The following is an 18,227-nucleotide window of genomic DNA, read 5'->3' as shown; positions in this document are numbered from 1 at the left end:
AAATCTGTGGCGGGAGTTGAAAGTCCGTGTTGCTCGGCGACAGCCCCAAAACATCACTGCTCTCGAGAAGATCTGCATGGAGGAATGGGCCAAAATACCAGCTACTGTGTGTGCAAACCTGGTAAAGACCTATAGTAAACGTTTGACCTCTGTTATTGCCAACAAAGGGTATGTTACAAAGTATTGAGTTGTATTTTTGTTATTGACCAAATACTTATTTTCCACCCTGATTTACGAATAAATTCTTTACAAATCCTACCATGTGGATTCATGGATTTTTTTTTTCACATTCTGTCTCTCACAGTTGAAGTGTACCTCTGGTGCAAATTACTGACCTCTGTCATCATTTTAAGTGAGTGAACTTGCACAATCAGTGGCTGACTAAATACTTTTTTGCCCCACTGTACATGCATCACCCTCTGAGCTTCAGCAGACCGCAACAGTGAAACTCCGCTTTCTGTCAAGTGTAAAGTTTAACTACACATTTAATCTCTGAGACATGTTAATATCAGAAAAAGCAGTGCGAGTTCTACAGCATATCTCGGTTTTTCCACAGATACAGAAATGCTGCTGTAGTTAATGGAAGAATCTGTCAGCACATCTCTTCAGGCTTAATTTGAGAGAGAAATGTTACAGAAAAAGCTCTAGTAGCCCATTACTCAGACTACCTTGTAATTAGAAAAGAGTGTTTTTTAAATTCAGATGGTTTTTTTTCTTACTATGCACACATAAAATAGACATTTCTGTAATTTCATTGTTATCTACGACTTAATTACTTTGGTGTAGTATGAATAGCCATGAGGGAGCTCTTTATTAGCATGAAAACTTATGAAAATACATTCAGTCCAAAATTTTACACCCTTTGTGTTTTCAAAAGTCATGCAGTGGGCCGGATCGGAATCTTTGTTATCTGATTCTGGCCCTCATGTTTGATACACCAACGTTCGAAACTTCTTTAATGATGAATATTTCCGGCTTGCAAGTGTGATAATAAATTCCAAAACCTCTTATTTTCTGAATATTTTATTACAGAAAGTTTCCACTGCATAACTTTAAAACGACAGCATAATGCCACTTTAAAATCCAGCCTGAAAAAGTTTAATTCAACCTACTTTAAGCGGTTTAATTCACAAAAAATGGAAATGCTGCCAAATTGAATACGGCAGCATTTAAAATCAATCAAAATACTAACCATCTGAGTATTGCGTAATAAAAAAAAGGAAGAAGAACAAATTGCACCTTTTAAAACAGATCTGGTGGCAGAACATGAAAATAAACATTTATATTGCATCTTCCCATCTACATCAGAGCAGCCACCCTGTGTCTTTTTGTCTTAGCAGAATAAGAGCGTTTGAATCCAAAGGTGTCGTCAGTATATAGTGATGGTGCTTTGTGTGTTTGATAAGACTTGAAAAGACATTGTACATGAATGCAGTCCATCTATAAAGTGAAAAGAGCTTGAGGAAGGAAACGGGGTACCTCTGTTTTCCTTCAAGCCTGCAAATTATTATTTCACTTCACACATTTGACCTGCACACCATTATTGTGCCAACCTAAAACCAGCAATCACACAACAAAGCACAGCCTTTCTGTTTTCCTGGTAGGTTGACATTTGATTGCAGAGACAGGATTTCAGCTCCCTGACACCAACCTGCTGTATGAAGATCAGCTGGATTCAAGTCTTACACATTTATAGCTCACAATTATTAACATTCATTCACCTGCATACAGCGTGTAACAACAAAGAGCAACTGTTTCCATAAATCTGAGGTAGTTTTAACCTAACCAGCAGAGCACTTCAAGCTATTTAGGCTGCGGTCAGTCAGAGCGGCTGAATGACTGACAGCACTTCCCCGCAGCGGCCGCTGACTTTCAGCTCTGCAAGGTGGTCTGCTCGGGTGGGCCCTATGTTCAGGATGGCGACCGGCATCTCCCTGTCCCTTGCTGCCAGTAAAAACCTGTATCCTGAGTACACCTGAGAAACATCAACGAGGAACAACGTATTCAGTTAAGGAACAGTGTTGCTGAAAGCTAACAAACTGGTTTACTAGTTAATCCAAGACCTACCTGTAAAGATGACCCCATGACGAGCACCGCGTCCGACTCTGCCAGCCTTTCGTGCACAAACTGCACAGTTGCTTTGTTCACGGAGTCTCCAAAAAACGTGACCTCAGGCTTCAGTATCCCACCACAGTCATCACAGGAGGGAACTCTGAAATGGAGGACCTGCTCATCCTCCAAGAAGACGTCTCCGTCTGGGGCCACAGTGCCTGCCTGAGCTTGCCACTCTGGGTTTAAAGCTATAAATCGCCTCTGGAGCTCCTCCCGTGCTGAGATGGCACCACAGCCAAGGCACGTGACCCTGAGGACGCCCAGATTTCATCCTCAAAATGTCTTCTAGTCAGTTAACATGCAAACAGACAGAATTTCCTAATAACTCCTGGTGATGCAGAGGGTGTGTGTTTTAATTACTGTCACCAAACCAATGTCTTTACAGACTGATGGATGTCAGTGACTGTTTCTCAGCTGTTCGTGAGTTTCTTTGGATCGTGGCATGATATATTGACTCGATTAGTGGCAGTGAAGTCCATTTTTCAGGAAGGGGGTAAATGCTTTCACAGAACTGTAGAATATAGTGGTGATTGCACATGAAAACATCACTAAAGTAATCAACATTTTGCCAATGAAACCTGGAAACTTTTACCTACGTGGCATTCTCAGTGCATGGCTTTTACTCATAAATAAGTAGTGTTTATACAGTACATTGTATTGTATTGTTGTAAGACTGCCATAACTTCTTAATTGACGCATATTGTCTATGATGCATATGTGAGTTTATGCGTTCTCACCTGTGGGCACAGCCGTGGAGCTCTGTGAGTCTCTTCTGACCTGCCTTTGAGTGAAGAGCATCTACATTCTGCGTAACCAGCCAGTGCAGCTTGCCCCTCTCCTCCCACCGCTGCAGGGCCTTGTGTGCAGAGTTCGGCCAGTGGGAGGAAAACTGCGGCCATCCGACGAAGTTTCTGGCCCAGTAGCGCTGACGGGACTTTGCGCTGCGGACAAACTCTGCGTACTGCATGGGTCGTCTGTCAGTGCGGGCGTACAGCCCGACGCCCTCCGATCGGTAATCGGGGATGCCCGACTCCGTGGACAGACCCGCTCCGGTGATGACAAACAGGCGTCTGGCTCGGGTCACAAAGTCCTGCAGCAGCTCCAGTGAGTGGGCGTCGGTGGTGCTGCAGGCGGGGACAAAGTTCATCAGCCCTGCAGGGACTGAGGAGGCTCTCCTTACAGGTGCTGTGTGTGGAGCCAGGACCCGCCATGGCAGCCTCATCATCTGCAAGCAGACGTTAAATAAACACACTTTTTGACACGATGTTTTTTTGTTTGTTTGTTTGTTTGTTTTTCCACGACAAATAAAAGATAGCGAGAAAACTACCCGCTTACTATCTTATAATACACTTGTTATACTTTTATTATACAGTTTTTAAGTTTTAATTTCGAAAGAAACCTCGAATATGTAAGAAGCATTAACAACACTTTCTTTTTACACACGTTTAAACATTTAGCTTGACAGTTAGTTTACCTTATTAGGGACTTACAGCGGTAGTTACAGTCAGTGAAGTCAGCAGCAGCAGAAAGTGACAGCAGCTAAAACGAGTTGTTGAATAACACAGCAAATCACTTATGAGATAACATTGGCAGTAACCGGAAATACCTATTTGATGGTAGCACCAAACACAGCCGCCTTGTAGTCTGGGAGTTGTAGTCTTAGTTGTATCTTAAGCTCAAGACATTTTTATTTGATGACACAGTCACATTGAATCATTTTTAGTTTTTGTGACAATCTCAAATAAGTAAATAATAATAACAATAATCATTATTTTCCCTCCACTGTCCTGGACTGTTTCATTTATCTTGTGGTTTGGCCTAATTTACACTTTTGCCTAGTGGAGCACTGACTGTTGCTGATTCTAGGATGTTTTCGCTTTCATTTGCAGTATCATTTGTTTATCTGTTTGTTAGGTGAATTTTGCATAACTGTCATTCTGTCCTTTTTGTTTCTAGTCCTGCAGCGAGTGCATGGCTGGCCTCTGGCCACAGGTTTGGTGGATATACTGGGAGTTCTCTCAATATTTGCATTAACATAATTTGTTAGTATGTTCATTTAGTGCGGTATTTGTGGTAGCTTTCATAGTTTGTTTGCTAACAGAATACTCCTAGTGTCCCAGGAGAGGTTGGTTTGCTGCCAGCAGCTGAAGTTATGACTTCTTCCTTTTTTTCATAGTTTCAGTAAATCTTAATCAAGTTGTGGAGCCTGACCTACACTGACTCTTGTGGTCTCTTAACTGAAGCCTCTATATCCTTTTACTTAAACAGTAACATAAAGTCAGCTATGATGTCTACAAAACGGGAACAAAAGAGAGAAGTCTGTTAAACACACATCCTCACAAACTGACTAAAATCCATCCATTTATCCATTCTCTTCTTTGTGACTAATTCAGGGTAGCCGGGGGAGGCTGGAGCCTGTCCCAGATGACTAAAATCCCATTTAATATGCTGCTGCACCAACAAACTACTTGCAAGGCAACAAGATTTATTGCAAAGAAGCATTGTTACAACAAAGAAATAATCAAACAAACCCAAGCTATGTGTAGTAAAAAATGTACGGGACCTTAGGACCTGCTGCTCAACGTCAGCGAGACACAATGGACTGTCTGGCCTGGGTATTTTAGGTGTGCAAATTTTGTGAGTTCTTTCAAATTTCTTCTTCTCTACATATTTGAATTGTTTGCCTTTTTATCACTGCTAATGCCTTTTTCAGTTTGAGTGGTTTTTAATTTTCAATGTACTTATTTTGACCTACATCAGTTTTAGTTAAAATAATATATCTAAACAGAATAATATCAGTTTTATGTTTTTAAAAAACGTTTTACATTTGCTTTAAAAAAGTGCTTCAGAAATAAAGCAGATAAAGCAAAGTCAGTCCTGTTGGACTGTCACACACACTGTCCCAGGAGTCCAGATAATCTAAAATGTATTATTTTTATTATATGACTGAGCATCCCCAAATCACACAAAAGTGTGTGGGAGGAATAATCATGGAAACAAGAAGATTTCGCTCTCTCTCTCTGACTGTGATGATGAACAGCAAGCAAAGGAATACGTCTTCAGACAAGAAAATGATTAATGTAGGTATCTGCCTTACAATATAAAGCCTATAAAGGCGACTGCTGTTGTGATTTTGCGCAAAATAAATTGAATTGATTTCCTGGTTTCTAGGTAGTTTCGTAAAAGCAAGTCACAATCACTGCTTACTTTGAAACACCGGAGACTTTTTTTTTAATAAGCTGCTTTGTTTTGTTGAAACTCACTTGATCCTGTTCTTTGCATCCGTAAAAGTTAAATAACACAAAACAAAACACTAGCACCAAATTTATTAACGGTCGCCAGCGCAAAATCCTTTCTTCGCGTCAAAAAGCTACCTGGATTTATTAAAAAAGGGTCAGAGTCGGTTATACAACTAAAAGACTTGAATACATGTATTGTAACAGCTGGACATTTAAATGAATCATACAAACGCGAGTGCCTCCTGAAATTTATGAGAAAACGCAAAAACAAAAAATAAAAAACAAAAATCAAATAAAAAAGCTTCTGAATTTGTTTGTGGGATTTGTGATAGTTGGGAATTTCTTGGGAATGAGATTATGCTTTTTCTTTTCAGAGTGAGTGCGTAACTGTGAGTGAATGGCTCAAAATTGTGAGCACAGTGCTGAAAGTTTGGCTCTGTCCTGTATCTTCCCTGAGTCATCATCCTGCATGTGTTATGTGTCAAATGACTTACTTACTTACTCTGTATTATTATAATAATAAATTTGGCGTTAAATATTATCATGACAGGCATGTCCACTCAGCTCGTCTTATTTGGTTTTCTTGCATGGCAAATTCTAAAAGTGCTGATGAACTGAAACCGATTAACTTACTGTTAATATTTTAGTTCCTCACTTGAAAACGAAAATGCATGCCGCTCCTGCGTGGTCCCATAAGGTCTTTTCAAAGTAAAAGTCATCTAGAGCGTCACACATGCATCCGAGTCTTGTTTTTAATCACATAAATAAATAAAATACCTGGTTGACCTCGTAGCTGTGATACAAAGCTCGTATAATGACGTACTTATACAGTTATGATCACAAACAGTGAATGGAAAGGGATGAAAAATTCTGGCAGTGGGCTGCAACATGAACTGAGTGAGGTGTCGTTGTGTATAGACGATCTTCGCAGCAGTAGTTTCGCGTTTAGGGGTTCAGGTCAGACCCCTTCCTCTAAAACGCGTTGGCTCTATGAACAGATCCTGTCCATTTGTGTATCCGGTAAGTTTGATTATTTAAACATATAAACTGCCGTTGTTCTTGTCAGCATCAGCTATCTGACCGTCTGCGATGTTGGCTTCAAACCGAAAATAAAACAGACCCCTGAGTGCGATGTCAGTGAGGTTATTTTTTAAGCTACGGTTTTGTGTTTTTAGCCTTTAAGTGACACTGTAACATTAGTTTGTTTTAGCGTCCTTTTTCTCTACTAATAAAGTTCACGAGTACCCAGAGCCACAGCCGCTGAACAATGATTTTTTTTAACTAATAATATTTTATCAGAAACATTTTCCTGTAACTAGAAGTAACGTCTTACCAATATAATGGCTGAAGTGTAATCCAATATTTCAAAGTATCCTGTAGTACAGGGGTGGGCAATTCCAGGCCCCGAGGGCCGGTGTCCTGCAGGTTTTAGATCTCACCTTGGGTCAACGCACCTGAATCACATGATTAGTTTGTTACCAGACCTCTGGAGAACTTCAGGACATGTTGAGGTGCTAATTTAGCCATTTAAATCAGCTGTGTTGGTTCAAGGACACATCTAAAACCTGCAGGGACACCGGCCCTCGGGGCCTGGAGTTGCCCACCCCTGCTGTAGTAGTTGAGAGAAACCTATGCCAAAAACAGCCAGACATGCAGGTGAAGAATCAAAACAAAAGTAAAGAAGTGCAGCAAAAGACAACATTCTGGACATTAATCAGATACATCATTGGAATGAAGACACACAGCACATAATTCTATAACCCATAATTGTGATTCTAATCAGATATTACAAGGTCCTGAATTTAATTCAACAATAAAGCGAACATTTTTTGTTTAATGTTTTTTTTTTTTTTAAATAATTACTTCTTTGTTTCTTTCCCAGGTTGAAAGCTGTTTACATACATTTTAAGCTGCCATGGCTGTCACGAATGACATAAAAATCCCCCTATATGTAATCGGATTTATCTTGTCAGTCCTTTTCTGTATATGTAAATACATGTGCAAAAGCCCTGACAATGAAAATTGTAAGTACTCCACAGCTGCTACTTTCATTTGTTTGTGTGTGTGTGTGTGTGTGTGTGTGTGTGTGTATGGGTGGAGTGGGTGGGTCGATGGGTGTGGGAGGAGTGGGAGGAGGGTGTGGCAGGGAGGGATCAGTTAAGACTTGATGATATACTTTGGTGCTCACTATTGTGGACATTTACACATCAATTTTTATATTTTCTAATTAGTTTTTTATTTTGTTTTGACTTTTTGTTTTTAATTCAGTTAAGCTTCTGCTATTCTGAGTGTATTTTCTTTTTTCAAAAAGCATGTTGATTAATGTCTCATAGTGTGCCTGTAGGTGTAACTAGACGGCAGAGTGCGAATGTACTGTTTATAAGATTGGGGAAACCTGCAGTCAGCTGAGACTGAAGAAGTCACTTGGATGAGTGATAAAACGTTTCTCCCAATGAAAACACTACGTCCAGATGAACAGAATCAACCTTTGGAGATTACACAACATTGAAAACTGTGAACACTAGACTACTAACAAACAGACAGGCAGACAGAACTGATTACATACTCTCTCTCTTTGAGGGAACAAAATTAAAACCTTGGATTACATAATTATAATGCCAGTTACAATGAAATGTAACATTGCTGAGATGCTGTTTCAATTAGAAAAACACAATTTTCTGTGCATCTTCTCCTAGAGGTCAAAAAGACTACTAAGACAATGACATGATAATCATCAGTCACTGATACCAAGTTTGATATGTATGAATGTGTAAAAACAAGCATACATGTTAAAAAAAATTATACCCCCTAAAACATTTGCATCTGAGTTTTTACGTTTTGTTTTTTGTATCTTTGTTCCAGATGAATACTAACTTAACAACATATCCATATCTCCTGCACGTGGTAGTATTGTGATTTGATCACTACTTTGCACACCTGCTACTTAATGATCAACTGAATGTTAGATGAGTTTAGGTCAACCAGGTAGTTCATCTGGACAGGGAATATCTGGCAGATCAGGGATATCTTTGAGTTCTAACAACAGCATTCCAGTTGAGGTTCTCCTGACAAGTGCAGGCAGGTTAAGGGGAGTGCAGTTCTGGCAGCAGCTGAAGCAAAAACCCAGGTCATGCTCCACGGTCTTTGACCCAGTTTTTGAGTTTATTATGGTCTTGTGAATCATTCGTTTGGATAAGAGATTTTCTAGTTCTGTATTGGTTTAGTAGTAGTAGTTTTATATCAGTTAGTCTTGAGTTTTGTTTCTCTAGTGCATCTGAGTTTTTTATTTCTAGTTCATGGTTCTTTGTTTTGTTATGTTAGTTCCCATTAGTGTCTAGTCTGTTCCTGGTCTCATATCTATATTGTCATCAGTGACTCCTGTTCTAGTCTGTTTAGTCTCCATGTTTCGTTATCCTTTGTTTTCCCGATAATGTTCCCATGTCTATCTGGTCTCTCTGTCCTTCCATATTAATTCATCTGTGGTCCAGTCCAGTGTCAAGTTCACGTGTCTCAGTCTAGAGCTGAGTGTGTGCTGTTTGCTTTATTTTGATAGTCTCCTGCCTCGTGTGTATTGTTTTTTACTTCCCTTGTCTCCTTAGCGAGTGATTAGCGTCAGCTGCGTACCCACCTGGGGCCTGTCCCGTCACGATCCTCTGTGTGTATATTGTCTGAGTCTTCCTCTGTTCCTTATCATGTTCCCCCTCATTGTGTCCAAGTTTGTGATACATACTTCAGTAACATTTAAGAATCTTCTAAGAACTGATGGAATTAAACTTGTTTAAATACCTGTTGAAGTAACTTTTTTTTTGTTGCCCTCACTACTCGTTTTACATTCCTAGAAAAGGGACCAACCTCACAGGTGTAAACATACTGTGGGGTGTGTTTGCTCATCGTTTCTGCTGTTTCCTTTCTGAATTTTCCTGTAAATGACTTGTGAGTACAAAGAAAGTGCAGATCTGCCTCTGAGCAGCAGACATTTAGGATTGTGTTCTTGTTTCCTGACTGTGACCGGCTGCACTGTTAAGCTGTTGCTTTGCATTTTTCAAGACAACATGTGAGAATCAATTTCAGTCTACATTTATGTGTAAATGTTCTCCATCAGTGGACACGTCTATTCAAAAATCTTCTAAAATAAACCTCAGATAGTAGAGTGTGCAATAAATCTCAGATCCAGAGCTTAACTACATGTAATCAGTTTGTCTTTGTATTGTGTGAAATGTTAGGTTCATAAGTAACTAATAGGCCTCACACGTTACTGTTGTTGGTACCTTGAACCTGTTTGTTAACTAGACAATGCCACATAAATGTTCTTCACGGGAAGTGGTTTTGTTGACTACCACTCTGTTCACACCTTGTCTTCCCACAGTTCTTTTTCTTCCGTTCCATTTTCAACTGTACTCACACAGTGAAGTCTAAGTACAGTGGAAAAACAACGTAAACCTCTATATTTAACAGAGGAAATTACATCATATTTATTAAATTGAGAGAATGACAGTGTGTGAAAATCAGTTTAGAACTAAATAAAAAAGTAGTTTAACATTCATGACATGGTAAACAGTCTTCTATTATCACTGTTTGTACACGTGTTGGATATAAGTGAAACTAATTAAACACTTTTTCCCCACACTTGAATAACTCAGCTGCTTCATGTAAAACAACCAAAGCTATAGATACCTCATGAATACAACATTTTTGTTGCTTCTTTGCTTACAGCTGTGATGGCTACCGCTGGCCACACCATAAATGTCAACAGCACTTCTCAGCAGTACACTCAGCAACCGACTGCAGCACCTGGGCCCTCTCAGTCCCACCAGAGAGCGTCCTACCAGCCAGCACCAGCTCAGCCTGATGACCCAGCTGAGCTCATGACCACATCACCCAGCCATGAACAGCCATTCCTAAGACCACCACCATCATACGAGGAAACAAGTTAGTTTGGATTTTGATCAACCCTGTATTTTACAAAAACTATGAAAACAATATATTTTTTAGACTAAACAGGTCAAAACAGGCCTTGAAAACCAAAACCGTGGCTCTCTGGAAATCCTCTGCTGTTAAGGTTCCAATTGCTGCTGTATAATATTTATTTTTACACTACAGAACTGCATTTGTTGGTAATATTAAGTTTTTTGGTATGATCGTGGTCTCATGCTAAGTTGTCTTTCTGTTTCCAGCTGGTCCTGCCTACCCTCTACAACTGATGCCTTCCAGTGAGACAGTGTTCATCCCACTGTACCTATCAGAGGGTACTGTGCATGAGCACAACGGTCTACAGGACAGCACAGACTTCCTAACCAGCACTGCATGCGACCCTGAATTTGTTATACGCTAGGCTTAATAGTCATAGCGCCCCAAGCAGACACAAACATGATGCAAAATATTTGGCTCAAATGGAAGTATGTACTTTGAATGAAGATGAGACACAGCAGTGTAACTTGATGTATTTTCAATTTTATTCTTTAAACCAGTTTTTAGTGGCTCAAGTTATTTAGAAAAATTGAAACATAAGGTCACTGTTTCTCACTAATTGTCTTTGGCCTTATTCCTCAAGATCTCTCCCTCTTGTCTTTACTCTCTATCGGGGAAAGTACTTGACAGTCAGATTCAGTTGTCAGCAGTTAGAAGGTGTTTCAGTGTTCATTAGAAATGCATCGATGGATGCACATGCAAGATAAATATGAACACGTTAAAGAAGCTGACGTTAAAGTCAGGCGGTTGTACAGAAAATCATTGTGAAGTTAATAACTTTTGTTATTATTTTATTATAGTCTCTTATTATATTTTTTTACATTGGATACAGTTTGAGTTATAGATTTTAGAAAAACAATCAGTTGTTAAACAGTGCGTCTCTAGTATCTGTGGATATCGTCTCATCGCTATCTATGAATTTACTGCAGACCTGCAAAGTGCTGTTAACCCTTTTTCTCTGTGTATTTGTGTGCATTGCCTTGTAAGTCATGCCCCATGTGAATGAATTCAAAGAGTGCAAACATTTATTACTGAGGGTTTTTTCTCCATTCATGTCAGGTCAGCTGATCACTCACACTTCCTGAACACATACAGTTCCACTTTTTTAATGCATGTTGTTTTCAGTGTGTAAAAGATGCGTTTACACTGTATTATTTTTGTTAGGACATCACACGCTCCCCCATTGAGTGAGCTGAATTCTGGATCTGTAATTTATGCTCTAGGTAATTATTGAAATGAACTGACTGCTCCTTTGTATATACATTTTCTCACGGATAGATCGATGTGCAGCGGCCCTTCGGTCTCCCTTTACAGGGAGTGCAGAATTATTAGGCAAATGAGTATTTTGTCCACATCATCCTCTTCATGCATGTTGTCTTACTCCAAGCTGTATAGGCTCGAAAGCCTACTACCAATTAAGCATATTAGGTGATGTGCATCTCTGTAATGAGAAGGGGTGTGGTCTAATGACATCAACACCCTATATCAGGTGTGCATAATTATTAGGCAACTTCCTTTCCTTTGGCAAAATGGGTCAAAAGAAGGACTTGACAGGCACAGAAAAGTCAAAAATAGTGAGATATCTTGCAGAGGGATGCAGCAGTCTCAAAATTGCAAAGCTTCTGAAGCGTGATCATCGAACAATCAAGCGTTTCATTCAAAGTAGTCAACAGGGTCGCAAGAAGCGTGTGGAAAAACCAAGGCGCAAAATAACTGCCCATGAACTGAGAAAAGTCAAGCGTGCAGCTGCCAAGATGCCACTTGCCACCAGTTTGGCCATATTTCAGAGCTGCAACATCACTGGAGTGCCCAAAAGCACAAGGTGTGCAATACTCAGAGACATGGCCAAGGTAAGAAAGGCTGAAAGACGACCACCACTGAACAAGACACACAAGCTGAAACGTCAAGACTGGGCCAAGAAATATCTCAAGACTGATTTTTCTAAGGTTTTATGGACTGATGAAATGAGAGTGAGTCTTGATGGGCCAGATGGATGGGCCCGTGGCTGGATTGGTAAAGGGCAGATAGCTCCAGTCCGACTCAGACGCCAGCAAGGTGGAGGTGGAGTACTGGTTTGGGCTGGTATCATCAAAGATGAGCTTGTGGGGCCTTTTCGGGTTGAGGATGGAGTCAAGCTCAACTCCCAGTCCTACTGCCAGTTTCTGGAAGACACCTTCTTCAAGCAGTGGTACAGGAAGAAGTCTGCATCGTTCAAGAAAAACATGATTTTCATGCAGGACAATGCTCCATCACACGTCCAAGTACTCCACAGCGTGGCTGGCAAGAAAGGGTATAAAAGAAGAAAAACTAATGACATGGCCTCCTTGTTCACCTGATCTGAACTCCATTGAGAACATGTGGTCCATCATCAAATGTGAGATTTACAAGGAGGGAAAACAGTACACCTCTCTGAACAGTGTCTGGGAGGCTGTGGTTGCTGCTGCACGCAATGTTGATGGTGAACAGATCAAAACACTGACAGAATCCATGGATGGCAGGCTTTTGAGTGTCCTTGCAAAGACAGGTGGCTATATTGGTCGCTGATTTGTTTTTGTTTTGTTTTTGAATGTCAGAAATGTATATTTGTGAATGTGGAGATGTTATATTAGTTTCACTGGTAAAAATAAATTATTGAAATGGGTATATATTTGTTTTTGTTAAGTTGCCTAATAATTATGCACAGTAATAGTCACCTGCACACACAGATATCCCCCTAAAATAGCTAAAACTAAAAACAAACTGAAAACTACTTCCAAAAACATTCAGCTTTGATATTAATGAGTTTTTTCGGTTCATTGAGAACATGGTTGTTGTTCAATAATAAAATTATTCCTCAAAAATACAACTTGCCTAATAATTCTGCACTCCCTGTACTGTACATCCTGTACCTTAGCCTGTGTAGTGATATTGACAACAAAAATAATTAAAAATACACTTACCCATCGGGGCGCCGGAAACTGGTAGATTGCAGGTATGCCAGTTTGTCAGTCCAGCTCTGGCTGGTAAACCAAACCAGATTAATTAATCTGGCCTAAATATTGTTATGAGAGTTGTGAAAACTCATTTTGTCGTTATTGATTTTCTGGCACGGAATACCTTTGAAGTAGCAAATAAATTACGATCGATTAAACTTACTATCAATATGTTTTTTTCCTCTTATGAAATAAAAGTGTCGGAGTTTCGAGCCTGTGCGGTTTCGCCAAACTTGCAGTCGAGAATTTTCAAAGTAAAAGCCATCTAAAGCGTCAAAAATTAATTGTTAACATGCCAATTTTTACTGTCTTGATTTTAATTCGACAATAAATAAACAAACAGACTTCTGTGACCTCACTGTTATGGCCATGTTCATAAGAAAAGATGTGCTTATAGATCATGATTGTAAATTGTCTGTGAATGGAAGAAGGCTGTCAGTGGGCTGGAATATGCATTCAGTGTGGAGGCCACGTGTGTGGAAGATCTACAGCAAGTAGTTTCGCGTTAAGGGGTTCAGATCAGACCCCTTCCTCTAAGACGTGTTGGCTCTGGGTGTGCTCCCGTCCCATCGTGTATCCGGTGAGTTTAAATATTTAACTCTGTGTAGGTGTTCTTATCAGCATCACATATCGGACTGCGTGTTTCGGCATGCAGTCTGTAATTTTGGCTTCAAACCGAAAATAAAATTTAATTAAAAACAAAAAAAACCCCTGACGGCTATAGGACGATATCAATAAGGTTACTTAAAAAAACAAAAACCTTCCATTAACTCTCTAACATTAGTTTGTTTCAGTCACCCTTTACGTACAGTTAAACAGCACCCAGAACCACAGCCTCTGAAACGAAACTCGAGCTTAATTAACAACTCCATAAAGCCAACGTGCTTCTGCTCTGATCTGATCTGAATTAAACAACTGCTTATTATTTTATCTGAAATAATCTGAAATTTCGAGGGTGGAAAAATGCGCCTTGTAGGAGTCAAAATCGAAAGTGAGAAAAACTATGCTACAGTCAGCGAGGCAGGTGAAGATCAGAACAAAAGGAGTAGGCTACAGCAAAGGACTTCAACAATTGGGACATTAAGCAGATGCTGTCAGAACTGCCTAAAGGATTACGCACACCCCTATATAAACTGTTACTTGATTTAAATATGACTGCTGAATTTTTGTGTATTCTCTTACTGGTTTTTAATCATACTCTGGTCGCTATGCTTTGCCTCAATTTGATTTGGTGAACAATAAATCCCAACATTTTCTTCAGTTTTGTTTTTGCATTAGATAATTATTTCTTTGTTGTCTATTCAGACTGAACACTGTTCCTACACATCCATTTCCTGCTACCACTGCTGTCATGAGTGAAATGTACTACGTCTTTCTCGTTGGTATCTTGTCATTCTTTATCAGCTTCTGCAGCTACTTGTGCAAGATTGCTGCCAATGAAGAAGAGTGTAAGTACTCCATCACCACTAACAGGTGATACTTATAGCTGCACTCCTTCATTTCATATACAACGGCCAAAGCTGTAACATTTCTTATCTCTTGTTACTTGTATGCTTACAGCTGAGGTGGCTACCGCTACTCATACCTCTCATTCCCACCAGAGAGCCTCCTACCAGCCAACACCAGCAGAGCTCATGACCACATCACCAAACCATGAACAACCATTCCCACAAAAACCACCACCATCGTATGAGGAAACAAGTTAGTGTGTCCAAAATATATTAGTATGGATAAGTGAAATATTGATGTCAGCTTTTCTACAGGCATCCAGACTCTGTTGACTCATGAGAAACTTGGGTGCAACGCAGTGTAATCAGTGTCCTGCCGAACACCAGAGACACAGAAATGATGAAAAAGAAACATGACACAAATTAGAGCAAAATTCAACATGTTTTTGAATTTGACTGAATCTAAATTAGGACACCTTTTCTTTCAATTAAAGATAATAACTTTTAAAATGAATGCATAATCTGATATTGAAGCTAATTTGTTACTTTAAGAGTGGTGCATTCTCAAATAGATCTGCAAATTATTGAACAAAGATTAAGAGTTGCACAAAAGCACACTGACCTACAGTGACAACACATTATATTAAGTTTGCAGATTAAGACACAATATTGTAGTTTCTTTCTCTTCAGAATATTTGTCATCTAATGCTAAGGTTCAAATTGCTGCTGTGTAATATTTTACTTATTCTTGCTGTTAAATTTATTTTTAGTGTGACTGTGGTCTCACGCTAAGTTCTCTTTCTTTTTCCAGTTAGTACACTCCACCTGATGCCTTCCAGCCAGACTGTGTTCATCCCCAGCGATCCACTGTACCCTTCAGAGGGTATTGTGCATGAGTACCGTATTTTCACAACCATAAGGCGCACTTAAAAGTCTTAGATTTTCTTCAAAAAGTGCGGCGCGCCCTATAGCGCAGTGCGCCCTGTGTGTTGTAAGGAGGACGTAGTAGAGAACACCATGAGAACGCTAAAGGGTGAAGTGTGTGCGTTGACTTTATTGCACATACCTGTATAAAAGAACAGGTATGTGCGTTATGCAGGACATCGTTGTTTTAACAACCCTGAAAATGGCAACGAGACACGCTTACGAAGCACAGTTTAAACTGAAGGCCATCAGCTACGCGGAGGAACATGGAAATCGAGCAGCGGCGAGAGAATTTAAGATTAATGAATCGATGGTTCGCACGTGGAGGAAGCTGGAAAACAAGCTCCGGCAGGTCAAGAAGACGCAGCTGAGTTTCCGCGGACATAAGGCGATCATCGAGCAAAGAACGAGCGGGAGAAGCGTTTCGACGGTCACCATTCGGCTAAAAGCAGTTTCACTTTCACTTTTTGTGAAACGGTGCCATTTTTCCATCCGGACCAGGACTACGGTAGCGCAGCAACTTCCAGCGGATTATAAGGAAAAGCTGGCCATCTTCCGCTCCTACTGCAGCAAACACATCGGCGACAAACACATCCAGCGATGGATGACCGATGGAGACCACAGTTTAACCAAGAGTGGAAACCAGCGCCGGGCGAGTTACGCCATAATTTGCCAATGGATTGTAGATGCTTGGGCTAACATGTCTGCTGGCACTGTTGTTCGAGCTTTCGCAAAAGCCGGCATCATTTCCGAGGAGCCGCACGGCACGGAAAGTGACTCTGACAGTGAAGAAAGTGAACCTGGCATGTTTGATGAAGATTTAGCGCAGCTGTTCAATTCAGACACAGAGGATGAGGACTTCGATGGGTTTGATTGATGATAAAAATGTGAGTACCAAACTTTGTTTTGCTCCTGCTTTATTTTTAAATACGCACACTTGTATGCTTGTGTGTTGTTGATGATGACGATTACTGGTAATAAAAATGTGAGTAAGGTACCGAACTCAGGTTTGCTCCCGCTTTATTTTTAAATACGCATACGGTACTTGTATGCGCCCTATGATCCAGTGCGCCTTATGTGTGTGTTAAATACAGTAATGGCACACATAACTGAGACTGCGCCTTTTAGCACAGTGCGTCTTATGGTCGTGAAAATACGGTACAACGGTCTACTGGATAGCACCGACTTCCTAACGAGCTCTGCATGCGACCCTGAGTTTGTTCTACCCTAGACTTAATAGTCACAGTGCCACAACCAGACACATAAATGATTCAACATATTTGGCACAAATGGCAGAATTGGAATGAAGATGAGAAACTGCAGAGTAACTTGGTTCATGTATTTTAGTGGCTAAAGGTAGAAATGCTGGGACAGTAAAGCTGCATCAGTGAGAACAATAACACTTGTTTTTGTTTGTTAAGGTAAAGTATCTCAGTTGGTTTTACAGGAACTTCTTTTCAATCTCTTTCTAGTAGCAGAGCACTTTATTTTCAGTTGTTTAAGTGAGAAAAAAAGAACTTACTGCAGTTTGGGCATGATTGTGAAGTTTAATAACTTCTTTTATTATTTTGTTATATTCTTTTATTATGAAAATTATTTTTTTCATTGAAGAAAAGTTTATTTGTTTTCTTGTGGTGTCACCTATAGTTCCTAGAAAAACCTTTGAAGTGCCTTGAACCTTTTCCCCTCTGTATTTGTGTGGATTACCTTCTAAGTCTGTTGGAAACAAAGAGTGAAACATTCATCACTGAGGGTTTATTCTGGATTCATTTTCCTTAAAACCTCAAGTTGTTTTTCGCCTACCAGCACATATAAAAACAGTTTGACAAAATAAGCCTCCTCTCGTTTATCTTAAATTGGGTGCTGATTACACTGTATTATTGCTGTTAGGACACCACTCGCTCCCTTATTGGATGTGTTCAATTCTGTAATTTACCCCCTGTTGTGTGTTGTGTGATAATTATTGAAATCAACTGACTGCGTCTTTCACTTACCCCCCCCCCCCCCCCCCAAATAAATAAATAAATAAATAATTCTCCCCCAAATATTTTCCGCTCACGTTTAGCATTTTTGAGAATTTACCCTGAGGCTCTTTGGTTAACCCAGAGGGCTTTGCACTAATAAATCGGCTGTGACAACTCATTTTGTGTTTGTCTTGACTTTCTTTCGTGGAATATCCTTAAAGTGAAAATTTAATCGACCTGTTAAGCTTACTATGATTTCTTTCTTTCTTTCTTTCTTTCTTTCTTTCTTTCTTTCTTTCTTTCTTTCCTCACTTGAAATAAAAGTGGCCCAGTCGCTCCGGTGCGGTTCCGCAAACCGCGCTGAAGAGTATTTTCAAAATAAAAGCCGATTAGTAATCGATTAGCAGCCTACCAATTCTTACTGTCTTGTTTTCAGTAATAATAATAATTATCTTTATTATTACTAATATTATTATATTAAAGATGAAAATGAAATAAATACCGACGTCCGGTCCCCAGTTACCTCATTGTTGTTCATAAAGACCGTGTATAAAGACGTACTTATAGATCATGAATATAAATAGTCTGTGAATGAAAAAA

At 39.8% G+C, this 18,227-nt stretch overlaps 1 protein-coding gene across 4 annotated transcripts; it reads right to left on the bottom strand.

Annotated features, from left to right (window-relative positions):
- Window positions 1-1,007: 1,007 nt before the first annotated feature.
- sirt4 (sirtuin 4) lies at window positions 1,008-13,559 on the bottom strand. 4 transcript variants are annotated; one of them, XM_026167747.1, is made up of 4 exons: window positions 13,259-13,559; window positions 2,850-3,337; window positions 2,068-2,362; window positions 1,008-1,975 (listed from the first exon to the last, which is right to left on the bottom strand). In XM_026167747.1, the coding sequence occupies exons 2-4, from the start codon at window positions 3,335-3,337 to the stop codon at window positions 1,823-1,825; spliced, it is 936 nt and encodes a 311-aa protein (XP_026023532.1). In that variant the 5' UTR covers window positions 13,259-13,559; the 3' UTR covers window positions 1,008-1,822. The 4 variants fall into 4 exon arrangements, with proteins under 4 accessions (XP_026023532.1, XP_026023530.1, XP_026023529.1 ...); XM_026167745.1 differs by lacking the exon at window positions 13,259-13,559 and adding an exon at window positions 6,685-6,779; XM_026167744.1 differs by lacking the exon at window positions 13,259-13,559 and adding an exon at window positions 3,587-3,725.
- Between the last annotated feature and the right edge of the window lie 4,668 nt (window positions 13,560-18,227).

The sequence above is a fragment of the Astatotilapia calliptera genome, chromosome 5 (assembly GCF_900246225.1).
Source record: "Astatotilapia calliptera chromosome 5, fAstCal1.2, whole genome shotgun sequence".
Taxonomy (NCBI): Eukaryota; Metazoa; Chordata; class Actinopteri; order Cichliformes; family Cichlidae; genus Astatotilapia; species Astatotilapia calliptera.
The sequence above is the reverse complement of the archived record's forward strand: the minus strand, read 5'-3'. Positions and strand labels throughout refer to the sequence as shown.